At 34.2% G+C, this 14,008-nt stretch overlaps 1 protein-coding gene across 1 annotated transcript; it reads right to left on the bottom strand.

Moving 5' to 3' along the window:
* Positions 1-12,072: 12,072 nt before the first annotated feature.
* On the bottom strand, positions 12,073-13,978 carry LOC105716025 (olfactory receptor 6C3). Its single transcript, XM_012450559.2, has 2 exons — positions 13,918-13,978; positions 12,073-13,050 (listed from the first exon to the last, which is right to left on the bottom strand). The coding sequence occupies exon 2, from the start codon at positions 13,006-13,008 to the stop codon at positions 12,073-12,075; it is 936 nt and encodes a 311-aa protein (XP_012305982.1). The 5' UTR covers positions 13,009-13,050; positions 13,918-13,978.
* Between the last annotated feature and the right edge of the window lie 30 nt (positions 13,979-14,008).

Below are 14,008 nucleotides of genomic sequence, written 5' to 3'. Positions count from 1 at the left end.
ATTTGCATTCATTTGTTCATCACAACACTATTTAAAATAGCAGAGTCATAGAATCAATGTAAGTGTCCATCAACAGATGTTTGATAAATATAACATATATGTGTATATATGTGTGTGTGTGTGTGTGTATACATACATATATATGATATATTATATATATATACATGGTATATTATATATATATAAAATATATATATACATGGTATATTATATATATATATATATATAATATGCCATGGAATACTACTCAGCCATAAAAAGAATAAAATCATGTCTTTTGCAGCAACATGGTTAGAACTGGAGGCCATTTTACTAAGTAATATAACTTAGAAGCAGAAAGTCAAACACCATATGTTCTCATTTATAAGTGGAAGTTAAACAATGGGTACACACAAACATACAGAGTGTAATAATAAAATCTGACTGAATGCAAAAATGTTCATAAAAAGAATCATTTTAAACTTTAAAAAAAATTTTTACCTTACAGATTATTACTTTGGAATTGTCTTATGACATTCCTATAATTAGTCCAGAACCGTTTCCTTGGAGTCCTCAGGGGAGAAAAAACTACTTTTGATTTTTTTTCCTAACAGAAATTGGTGACTTTGAATCCCAAGTCAGATCAAAGCACTGACAAGTATGAATGAGAACAATAAAGGAAAAATAGTAATTATCCAAATCACTCTCAAAATCTGTAGGTTTTCAGATATATTCTATTTATATTTCAACTGTCTCAATTTGTTAACTAGCTATCTATAGTTGAAGATTATTTTTTACTTAAAAAAGAAGTTATTTTGAAAAGTAGGACATTAAGATGTTCTTATGAAAACCATGACAATATCAATTTATAGTTTGTGGGACTAATGGAGCAACTTATGGGTTTTGGATTAATAAATGTAATTTAGTCACATACAATATTGTGACTTTGAACAAATTATTTAATCTTTCTGAATTTTAATTTTTTTCACTTCTTTAAATCAAAATAATATTTCATGGAGTTGTAAGGAAAATTTTAAATCTAAAGTAAAAATAAATTATACATAATTTTATAGTATGGTTTGTCCTTGAACAACATGGGTTTTAATTGAACAGGTGTACTTCTTTTCTTTCGTTCTTTTTTTTAAATTATATTTTAACTTCTGGGGTACATGTGCAGAACGTGTAGGCTTCTTACATAGGTATACAGGTGCCATGGTGGTTTGCTGCATCCACCACCCGATCACCTACATTAGGCATTTCTCCTAATGCTATCCTTCCCCTATCTCCCTACGCCCTGCTGTCCCTCCCTTAGCCTCCCATCCCCTGACAGGCCCTGGTGTGTGATGTTTCCCTCCCTGGTCCATGTGTTCTCATTGTCCAAAACCCACTATGAGTGAGAACATGTGGTGTTTGGATTTCTGTTCTTGTGTCAGTTTGCTGAGAATGATGGTTTCCAGCTTCATCCATGTCCCTGCAAAAGACATGAACTCATCCTTTTTAATGGTGTATATGTGCCACATTTTCTTTATCCCATTTGTCATTGATAGGCATTTGGGTTGGTTCCAACTCTTTGCTATTGTGAACAGTGCTGCAATGAACATATGTGTACATGTGTCTTTATAATAGAATGATTTATAATCCTTTGGGTATATACCCATTAATAGGATTGCTGGGTTAAATGGTATTTCTATCTTGAGGAATTGCCACACTGTCTTTCACAATGGTTGAACTAATTTACACTCCCACCAACAGTGTAAAAGCATTCCTATTTCTCCACATCCTCTTCAGCATCTTTTGTCTCCTGATTTTTTAATGATCACCATTCTAACTGGCATGAGATGGTATCTCAATGTGGTTTTGATTTGCATTTCTCTAATAACCAGTGATATGAGCTTTTTTTCATATGTTTGTTGGTTGCATAAATGTTCTTTTGAAAAGTATCCGTTCATATCTTTCACCCACTTTTTGATGGGGTTGTTTCTTGTAAATTTGTTTACATTCTTTGTAGATACTGGATATTAGCCCTTTGTCAGATGGGTAGATTGCAAACATTTTTTGCTATTCTGTTGGTTGCCAGTTCACTCTATTGATAGTTTCTTTTGCTGTGCAGAAGCTCTTTAGTTTAATTACATCCCATTTGTCTATTTTGGCTTTTGTTGCCATTGCTTTTGATGTTATAATTGTGAAGTCATTGCCCATACCTGTATCCTAAATGGTATTGTCTAGGTTTTCTTTTAGAGTTTTTATGGTGTTAGGTCTTATGTTTAAGTCTTTAATCCATCTGGAGTTAGTTTTTCTATAAGGTGTAAGGAAGGGGTCCAGTTTCAACTTTGTGCATATGGCTAGCCAGTTTTCCCAACACCATTTATTAAAAGGAAATCCTTTCTCCATTGCTTGTTTTTGTCAGTATTGTCAAAGATTAGATGGTTGTAGATATGTGGCATTATTTCTGAGGCCTCTGTTCTGGTCCATTGGTCTATATATCTGCTTTGGTACCAGTACCATGCTGTTTTGATTACTGTAGACTTGTAGTATAGTTTGAAGTCATGTAGCATGATGCCTCCAACTTTGTTTTTTTGCTTGGGATTGTCTTGGCTATGTGGGGTTTTTTGAGTTCCCTATGAAGTTTAAGGTGGTTTTTTCCAATTCTGTGAAAAAAAGTCAGTGGTAGCTTGATGGGAATAGCATTGAATCTATAAATTACTTTGGGCAGTATGGCCATTTTCATGACATTGATTCTTCCTGACAATGAGCATGGAATGTTTTTCCATCTGTTAATTGTCCTTTCTTATTTCCTCTAGTAGTGGTTTGTAGTTCTCCTTGAAGATGGCCCTCAATCTCTTGTTAGTTGTATTTCTAGGTAGTTTATTCTCTTAGTAGCAATTGTGAATGGGAGTTCACTAGTGATTTGGCTCTCTGTCTGTTATTGGTATATAGGAATGCTTGTGATTTTTGCACATTGATTTTGTATCCTCAGACTTTGCTAAAGTTGCTTATCAGCTTAAGGAGATTTTGGGCTGAGATGATGGAGTCTTCTAAATATACAATCATGTCGTCTGCAAATGGAGACAATCTGACTTCCTCCTTTCATAATTTAATACCCTTTATTTCTTTTTCTATGTTTATTGCTCTGGCCAGAACTTCCAATGTTATGTTGAATAGGAGTAGTGCAAAAGGGCATCCTTGTCTTGTGCCAGTTGAATCCCTGAATAGACCAATAACAAGGTCTGATTGAGGCAGCAATTTATAGCCTATCAACCAAAAAAAGTCCAGGACCAGATAGGTTCACAGCTGAATTCTACCAGAGGTACAAAGAAGAGCTGGTACCATTCCTTCTGAAACTATTCTGAACAATACAAAAAGAGAGAATCCTCCCTAACTCATTTTATGAGACCAACAACGTACTGATACCAAAATATGGCAGAGATACAATGAATAAAGGAAATTTCAAACCAGTATCCATGATGAACATTTTTGATGCAAAAATCCTTAATAAAATACTGGCCAACCGAATCCAACAGCACATCAAAAAGCTTATCTCTATCATGATCAAGTTCTCATCATCCCTGGGATGCAAGGCTGGTTCAACATGTGCAAATCTATTAAAGTAATCCATCACATAAACAGAACCAAAGACAAAAACCACACGATTATCTTAATAGATGCCAAGAAGACCTTTGACAAAATTTAACAACCCTTTATGCTAAAAACTTTCAATAAACTAGGTATTGATGGAATGTATCTCAAAATAATAAGAACTATTTCTGACAAACCCACAGCCAATATCACACAGGTCTACTTCTAAATGAACTTCTTTTCAGTAACTATACTGGTAAAACTTTTTGAGATTTGCAACAATTAAAAAAAACTTGCAGATAATCTATGTGGCTTAGAAACATGGAAAAAATTAGGCATATTATGAATGCATAAAATATATGTAGATATTATTCTGTTTTACCATTTACTACCATTAAATATATACAAATCTACTATAAAGAGTTAAAATTTATCAAACTTACAAACACAAACCATACATGGTATTATTACCAGTTGAGAGAAATATAAACATATGTAAAGATCAGTATTAAATCATAACTGTTTAAAATTGACTGTAGTTAATATTGTACTACTGTATTAATTTTATAGCCACCCCCTCTTGTTTTTGCTGTGAGCCCAAAAATGCTGGAAGTATCTCCTTAAAATGCCAGCTGATTCTAACCCTCTCTTTGTGAGCATTTTGTCTCTCCAGTAAATTGCCCATTACAGAGAAAAGTGATCTCTTGGAGTTCTCATTATTTTGCAACATGTTTAGTGCAATACTGTAAAGCTTGAATAACACCATGAGACCCATGAGAAGTGTCACTAGTGATGGTGGAAGTCCTCCCAAAAAGTAGAAATAAATCATGACATTACAAGAAAAACTTGAATTGCTTAATATGTACCAGAGATTGAAGTTTGCACTGTGGTGGCCCACTAGTCAAAATAAATGAATCCAATGTAAGGACCATTGTAAAAAATAAATAAATAAATAAATAAATAAATCAACAGAAGAAGCAGTTTCTGCTGATCAAGAGGCCAAAGACGAGTTCCCAGACACTATTAAGAAAATTATTGAGGAGAAAAGACATGTGTCCCTGCAGTTCTTTCTTTCTTTCCTTTTCTTTTTCTTTCTTTCTTTCTTCTTTCTTTCCTTTCTTTCTTTCTTTTTTTTTTTTTGTGTGTGTTTGTTTGTTTGAGATGGAGTCTCGCTCTGTCTCCAGGTTGGAGTGCAGTGGCTTGACCTCGGATCACTGCAACCTCTGCCTCCTGGGTTCAAGTGATTCTCCTGCCTCAGCCTCCCAAGTAGCTGTGACTACAGGTGCACGCCACCATGCCCAGCTAATTTCTGTATTTTCAGTAGAGAAGGGGTTTCACCATGTTGGCCAGGGTGGTCTCGATCTCCTGGCCTCGTGATCTGCTTGCCTCAGCGTCCCAAAGTGCTGGGATTACAGGAGTGAGCCACCACGCCTGGCTGCCTTTACAGTTTCTTAATGCAGACAAAAGTGCACTATTCTGGAAAAAAAAAAATTCACAAAAGGCATTTATTAGGAAGACAAATAAGAACAAGGATTTAAGGCAAGAAGGATAACTCTAATTTTTGTGCAAATCCAGTATGATTTATGATCAGAACTGCTCTTATTTATAAAACCTCCAATCCCTGATCCTTGAAGGAAAAAGATAAACACCAGCTGCCAGTCTTGGTTGTACAACAAGAAGGAGTGAACAAGAACCCTTTTTCTAGATCAGTTTTGTCAGTGCTTTGTCTCTGAAGTCAGGAGGTACCTTGCCAGTAATAGACTGTCTTTTATAGTTCTTTAGATATTGGACAATGCCCTTGGCCACCAACACCCTGTAAGTTCAGTGCAGAAGGCATTGCAGTAATCTACTTGACCCCAAACACAAGTCTCCAATTCAGCCTCTAGATTAGGGGTCGTAAAGGCCCATTATTCATGGTACTCTATGGAAAGGATTGTCAATACCATAGAAGAGAATCTGAGAACATCATTCAAGTCTGAAAAGACTACACCATTTAAGATGCCGTTATTGTTATAGAAAGAGGTGGAAAAGCCATCAAACCCAAAGCAAGAAAATTGTGCTGGAGAAAACTGTGTCCAGATGTTGTGCATGACTTTACAGGATTTAAGGCAGAACCAATCAAGAAAATCATGGAAGGGACTGTGTGTATGGAAAAACAAAAAAAAGGAGGCGGGTGAAAGATTTCCAGATATGCATCTTGGAGGATTCAAAAGCTAATAGACACCATACTAAAGGAGAAAACAGCTGATAACTCAATGGAGATAAACACTGCCAAACCAGTGCCAGATGATGAAGAAGAAGATATAGAAGAAGTAGTGCCAGAAAACAAATTGACATTAGACAATCTGGCAGAAGGGTTCTGATTATTCAATAATTCTATTGACTTATTTTAAGACATGAACCATTCTATGATATGAACAATGAAACTAAGGCAAATGGCAGAAGGATTAATACTGCAGTGACACACATGGACTCAAAATAAAGTGATGGAGAAAAATCTGCCAAGCAAATGGAAAACAAAGAAGCAGGGGCTGCAATCCTAGTTTCGGAAAAAACAGATTTTCAATCAACAAAGATTAAAAAAAAGACAAAAGGTAATAGTAGAGGTACCATTACATAATGGTAAACAAGAAGATCTAACTATCCTAAGTATATATGCTCCCAACACAGAAGCACTCAGTTTATACAACAAGATTTTAAAGATCTTCAAAGAGAGACTCCCATGCAAAAACAGTGGGAGACTTTAACATGCCACTGACAATATTAGACAGATCATAAAGACAAAAAATTAACAAAGATATATAGAACCTGGACTCAGCACTGGATCAAATGCACCCGATAAATATCTACAGTACTCTCTACCCCAAAACAACAGAATATGGCAAATACTCTAAAATTAATCACTTTTATAATTAACTGAAGACATAAAATACTCCTCAGTAAATGCAAAAGAACTGAAATCACAACAATCTCTCAGGCTATAGTGCAATAAAATAAGAAATCAGGACTAAAAAATTCATTCAAAAGCATACAATTACATGGAAATTCAATAACCTGCTTCTAAATAATGTTTGGGTAAATAATGAAGTTAAGGCAGAAATCAAGAAGTTCTGTCAAATGAATGAGAACAAAGATACAACATATCAGAATCTCTGGGACACAGTTATGACAGTGTTAATGGGAAAATTTGTAGCACTAAATGTCCACATCTTCTAATTTGAAATTAGTTTTCAAATTAACTACCTAATATCACAACTAAAAGAACTAGAGAACCAAGAGCAAACAAATTCCAAAGCTAGAAGAAGACAAGAAATAACCAAAATCAGATCTGACCTGAAGGAGATTGAGACATGAAAAACCATTCAAAAGATTAACAAATCCAGGAGATGTTTTTATGGGAAAACTAATAAAATAGACCACTAGTTAGAATAATAAAGAAGAAAAGGAAGAGGATTCAAATAACATAATTAAAAATGACAAGGAGGATATTACCACTGACCCAAAGAAATACAAACCATCAGAAAATATTATGAATACCTCTATGCACATAAACTAGAAAACCTGGAAGAAATAGATGAATGTTTGGACTAATATGCCATCCCAAGACTGGATCAAGAAAAAATTGAATCCTTGAAATGACTAATAACAAACTCTGAAATTGAGTGAGTAACAAATAGCCTATCAATGAAAAAAGCCCAGGACCAGGGGAATTCACAGCTGAATTCTACCAGATGTACCAGGAAGAGCTGGTACCATTCCTCCCAAAACTATTTTTAAAAATTGAGGAGGATGGACTCCTCCCTAACTCATCAACATTCATTAAATAGAAGAATTAGTTTGGATACATATTTTGAAGTTCAACTTCTTTTCTTAGAGATCTGTTAGTATCAGATATCCTTTGGAAAATAGTGAAGAGAAGCAAGAGTCACTTCGGACCTTTCTAGGCTTGGTTTCTACATGGATTTTAACCAGCATAAGCCACATGCCATTTTATCTACACTATATACCTAAGGCTCACATGGAAAACAAACATGCCAGTAAGGGCTGAGAGAAAAATATACTAAGGTTTACAAAAACGTTATCAACATTTGTACCAAAATTGGAACAGGAAACTTGCGGGACAATGTCCAAAGCTGTAGAAAGGAGGTAGGTCAGGAGGGTAAAGAAGATACAATACTCCCAAATTTTAAAAAGTCTAAATGTGGATAGGTTTTAGGAGAGGGTTCCTGAATTTCCTAAATCAGTATTTCTGGGAAGAATAGACTTTTTTTTTTTTTGGCTGAGTTTTTTTTTTTTTTTTTTTCTGAGTAAAATACTCGATGATTTTCTTTTATATGTAACCATTACATTTTCCTTCCCCACACACAAAAAAATGTTTTCATAAAAGTGACTAAACTATTATCTATCAAACAATTATTCAAAAGCACTGATTATACAGCAATAAAAACCAGAATGAGATAGAGTTCAATACTCAGTGAATTCCTATTAAAAGTTATGAGAATGTTTTTATTAAGAAGCCACTGAACACTTTAATCTTTTTCAAGAATTATTTGAAGTTATTTGCCCATAACAGTAATGGTGCTAATTTTTGAAAAGGATCTACTTTCAAGAAGATTTCTTTTTTTTGATTGGTATACTGGATTTATTTCAGTAATTAAAGATAGCATAAAATCCACAAAATTAGCAAGAATTTAAAATTCAGATTCTCTTTAGTCTCGTTTTAGAAAGGACTAAAAGCTAATTTACACTCCCACCAACAGTGTAAAAGTGTTCCTATTTCTCCACATCCTCTCCAGCATCTGTTGTCTCCAGATTTTTTAATGATTGCCATTCTAACTTGCATGAGATGGTATCTCAATGTAGTTTTGATTTGCATTTCTCTAATGACCAGTGATGATGAGCATTTTTTCATATGTTTGTTGGCCTCATGTATGTCTTCTTTTGTAAAGTGTCTGTTCATATCCTTTGCCCACTTTTGAATGGGCTTGTTTTTTTCTTGTAAATCTGTTTGTGTAAGACAGTGTGGCAATTCCTCAAGGACCTAGAACTAGAAATTCCATTTGACCCAGCAATCCCATTACTGGATATATATCCAAAGGGTTATAAATCGTTCTACTATAAGGACACGTGCACACGAATGTTCATTGCAGCACAGTTTACAATAGCAAAGACCTGGAACCAACCCAAATGCCCATCGATGATAGACTGGACAGGAAAAATGTGGCACATATACACCATGGAATATTATGCAGCCATCAAAAACGATGAGTTTGTGTCCTTTGTAGGGACATGGATGAACCTGGAAACCATCATTCTCAGCAAACTGACACAAGAACAGAAAATCAAACACTGCAAGTTCTCACTCATAGGTGGGTGTTGAACAATGAGAACACATGGACACAGGGAGGGGAGCATCACACACTGGGGTCTGTTGGGGGGAAATAGGGGAGGGAAAATGGGGGGTGGGGAAGTGGGGAGAGAGAGCATGGGGAGAAATGCCAGATATAGGTGAAGGGGAGAAATGCCAGATATAGGTGAAGGGGAGGAAGGCAGCAAATCACACTGCCATGTGTGTACCTATGCAACAATTTTGCATGTTCTCCACATGTACCCCAAAACCTAAAAAAAAAGAAAGGAAAGGACTAAAAGTTGATGCTCTGTGCAGTGGCTCACGCCTGTAATCGCAGCACTTTGGGAGGCCGAGGCAGGTGGATCCCTTGAGTCAGGAGTTCAAAAGCAGACTGAGCAACATGGCAAAACCTGGTCTCTATCAAAAAATACAAAAATTAGCCAGGTGGGTGGCTCGGGCAGACTTGTATTCCCAGCTACTCTGGAGGCTGACGTGGGAGGATCGCTTCAGTCGGGGAGACGTGGGTTGCAGTGAGCTGAGATCGTGCCACTGCACTCCAGCCTGGGGGACTGAGCCGGATCCTGACAAAAAACAACCCCCAAAAAACCGATAACAACAGAAAAACCACCCTGCCTTGCATACAAGGGGGAAGCTTCCTATATGTATTAGGCCATGAAACATTCATGTTTACGATGAAAACGAGACACAGAAAATAACTTTCTCAGAGACAGAGTTTTTCCTGTAGCCAAAATTCTTATTACAGGAGTAACTCGACATGTTAACGTCAAACACCCACACCACGAGAGTGAAGCCATCATTTTCACTATGAATCCATCTAGTCTCAATTCCTTGTTGAGTGGCAAATTACCTTGGTATATACCCAAATAAATGGAAAAGAAGACACATTGCATCAATATGAATTTAATTGGCACTATTCTCTTTACTGTTAATATTTATTTTATCCAAAAATTTCATTGGCAACTTGATTGATGACTGCTTGCAAGGAGTACTGTCTCTACCTGTTAGAGAGGCAGTTCCACCTTCCTGACAGCCAAACAAAGCCATGGACTTGCAACAAAATCTAAGAGGTTCCTATCACAGGCTCTTCAGATACTAATGTTGCATTTGAATAACAGTTCTTAGTAAAAATAAAATAGTTTCCATGTATTTTGTAATTTATCTCACAATTAGAAAATAATATGAAAATTGAAGAATTAGCTTCAAAAAGCTAGCATGTCTAATTTTCTTAAATTCTTACTGATGGCAAATTGAAGGTCAAGCCTTATAACCCAAAAATTCAACAACTAGTCCTCAACTCATTTAACCAAAGAGAAACATGTTTCTCATTGGTTATAATTCATTGGGTAATTATAGATATGAATCCACAATATTAAAATCTAGTATTTTGATGGCACCAAAATACACATATATAAACATTATTTTTTTCCTTTTGCTAGAGTTGCACAGACCAAATATTACACTTATAAAAATATTGTAATGTAATGAAGTTGATCAGAATTACAGCTTTTGTTTGGATAAGCCAGGAGAGTTTAAAAGAATAAAATCTATTGATATAATTGATGTGACAACATCGATCAAGTCATTTAGTAACTGAAAAAAATAGGACTGTATATGTCATAAGAGTGCAAAGAAATAATCAAGTTTATGCACTTTGTAATATGTCTGACATTGTAAGTAATAACTGTTAGATCTGTGTGGCATATCTATTTATCTGAGGCTTTTTGATATTGTATTTTTTCTTTACCTGTTATCTTCATCATGGCTATCCTGATGTAAGAAATAAAAATAACGATTATTCTAACTTACTTATTAGTATGTCTTTTTAAATTATTAATATCATTAATGTTGTAAGTCTATTATCTATACATATGTACATATCTATACAACATATGTACATATCTATACATATGTACATATCTATACAACATATTCTTCATAGAGACATAAATAAAATTGCAGTGTGATCATCTATTTGCTTATGTTTTTTTCTCTTACTAGATCTGTGTGAAAGCAAGAACAAATCTTTTCAATCACTGAATCATTTCTTTAGTAGACACATATATAAATAAATAAATGAATTTTAAAAAGGCACATGTGAAAGGTATTTAAAATTATTTAAAACATAGGTACACGTTAACTTTTAAAGTAGCACAGATTCCTAAAGATTAAGTTCCTCAGAGATGTCTCCATGTTAATCGCTCATATTGGAAGGTTTTGGTTTCCAGATCTTACCAGCAAATCATTGAGCAGTAAAAGATTGAACAGTATTTGAAATATATTAAAATCTGTCAAATTGAAGTTTTCATTATTTTACAAATATTTGAAATCTTTTTCTTTTTACATTTTACTTTGTAAGTTACAGCAGTATACAAATTTACAAATAAAGTGTGCTACCAAAAGTTTTCTTATCAACATTATTTGGGAGAATATGAAAGTAAAATTAAATTTGAGGATGCCATTCCCCTGTAGTCCAGCCATCGATCACATACATCAAGCCAAATGATTAACAATTGAATAGATAATTGTATAAATAAAATAATTTTAGTGCTTTTTAAATTTATTCTTGTATTTTAAATAAGGAACTTAATTTACAAAGAAAATAAAAGTGGAATGCACTAAATTTCATAAAGTAAAGCTCTACATTTAAAGTACAATGCAATAGAACATAATACCTCTAGGGACTGAATTTAATGAACAGTGACAGAGAGCATGTAGACTCTAAAAGTGTTATGACATTATTGATACTTATCTTGAAAATATAGAAGAAATTAAAGTTTGAAACTACATTTGAAGTATAACATGACATATATGCCTTTTAGGAACTGATATACAGAATTAAAATTACTTTACTATAGTAAAATTACTATAAAATTATACACAAATTCAGTTTTAAACAAATATATATATAATTTCCAGATAGTTTTGTAAAGAAAATAAATTTTACTTTATTTTTAAGTAAGTCAATAAACAATGCAGTGGAGAAACTTGTATAGCAGTGGAAGAAATGGACTGGCAAAATATAAAATTAACTATAACGCAGCATATAAAGAATCTAGGAGACCAAGGCTACTTACAGAGATATTCAGAAATATCAAAATTTCACTTAATTGCTTTTTAATAGTGTTATTTATTTTTGACCAAAAAATTCATTTATTTGCATAAAACACAACTTTTTGGACCACATTTTTGAAGGCTTGTTTTACTTGCTGGTTTCTCAGAGTGTAAATGAAGGGGTTCAGCATGGGGGCGACAGATGTATTGAGAATAGCTACTCCTTTTGTCAATGATGCCTTTTCTTTTGCAGATGGATTAGCATACATGAATATACAGCTTCCATAAGAAATGGAAATGACAATCATGTGAGAGGAACAAGTGGAGAAAGCCTTCCTTCTTTGACTGGCAGACGGAATTCTCACAATGGTCCTGATAATGTAGGTGTAAGATAAAATCACTAATGCCAAAGTGAGCAGCAAAGTAACCAAAGCAAAGTAAAAGCCAATTACTTCCAGGAGCCATGTATCTGAACAAGACAGTCGTAAGAGGGGAAAATAGTCACATGCAAAGTGATCAATGACATTGGAAGCACAGTAATCCAGCTGGAGGAGAAGCATAAGGGGTGGGAAAATGGTCAGAAACCCACTTAGCCAGGCACACAGCACGAGTAAGGTGCAGAGTTTCCCGTTCATGATGGTTGTGTAATGAAGGGGCTTGCAGATGGCAACATAGCGGTCATAGGACATGGCAGTGAGAATGTAAAATTCAGTCACCCCCATGAAGATAAAGAAAAAGAGTTGGGCTGCACAGTTGTTATAGGAAATAGTCTTATTCCTGGTGACAATTGCCCCCAGAAATCTGGGGATGCACACAGTTGTAAATGAGATTTCTAAGAAAGAGAAGTTCCGGAGGAAGAAATACATAGGTGTCTGCAGATGGGAATCCACAAAGGTTAGGGTGATGATAGTCATGTTTCCACTAACACTTAATATATACGTGATAAATAAAAAGAGAAAAATCACAATCTGAAGGTCAGGATCATCAGAAAGGCCCAGGAGGACAAACTCGGTGACCATTGTGTGGTTCATGCCTTTTCCTTTCTCTCTCTCCCTCTTCCACTCTCCTTTTTTCTTCTTTTAAAGATATTTTGGTGGAAAGGTAATTAAGAAAAATAGATAAAAGATATAATTCATCCTGATCCATATAATCATCCTGACCCATATAATCATCATTAATACAATTCTAAAAATCTTCTACAATGACTGTTTTATTTTGACTACCTTGTTTGAACTATGCTTTAGTATTTTTTTCTAAATCCAGCCTATTTACTAGTCCTCTTTCTTTAAATCTAGAAGTTACTATATCTTTATACAGTAAGCCACATCATTGAGAAACAGCTAATAAAATGTGTAATTCCTGCTTCATGTCCCATTAATGCAAAATATCATTATCGTTTTTGTTGAAACAATCACCTGAAACATACATTTTTCTTTTTTTCCATCATCTATACATTAAAGGGTATTACCACCTAAAAACAAAATGGGTGCTCTTAATTGCATCAAAAGATAAAAGTGAAAATTAGAACATTGTTAATAACCCATTATTCTTTTTATAAGAAACAAAGATTTTTAGCAAATAAAATATACATTTTATTTTAATAATGTTATTTTATTTTTAATATTAATATTTTGATCTAATTGTCAAGATAATATAAGAACATCCTATATATATGATTATATTTACTATAAGATAGAGTAAATAATGTAACTATTTTACTTAACAAATAGGGAACGTGTTCACTTACTTATTGGTTTGTCTCATAATTCCATCAAAATCTTTAATGTTTGATGTTTTCTATGACTCATAAGAAATGTGTGTGTACATATATGTACATATATATATCATATATACAGACATTTTTAATTTTGAGCTTAAGGAAACATGGTATTTATCTATTTTTCATTTTGCTCTGAAGCATAAATTGGAAAAGTAACTACTTGCCTTAGATCTCAGCAGCTCTCTCACTTGGATTATAGCTTAGTGCATCTTCTGTTTGAAAAATCTTCCTTCCTGAGCTATTATGCTTTA

This window comes from Aotus nancymaae, unplaced genomic scaffold (genome assembly GCF_030222135.1).
Source record: "Aotus nancymaae isolate 86718 unplaced genomic scaffold, 86718_ANA_hifiasm-v0.15.2.pri h1tg000016l, whole genome shotgun sequence".
NCBI classification, from domain to species: Eukaryota; Metazoa; Chordata; class Mammalia; order Primates; family Aotidae; genus Aotus; species Aotus nancymaae.
This window is presented reverse-complemented; position numbering and strand designations above follow the sequence as displayed.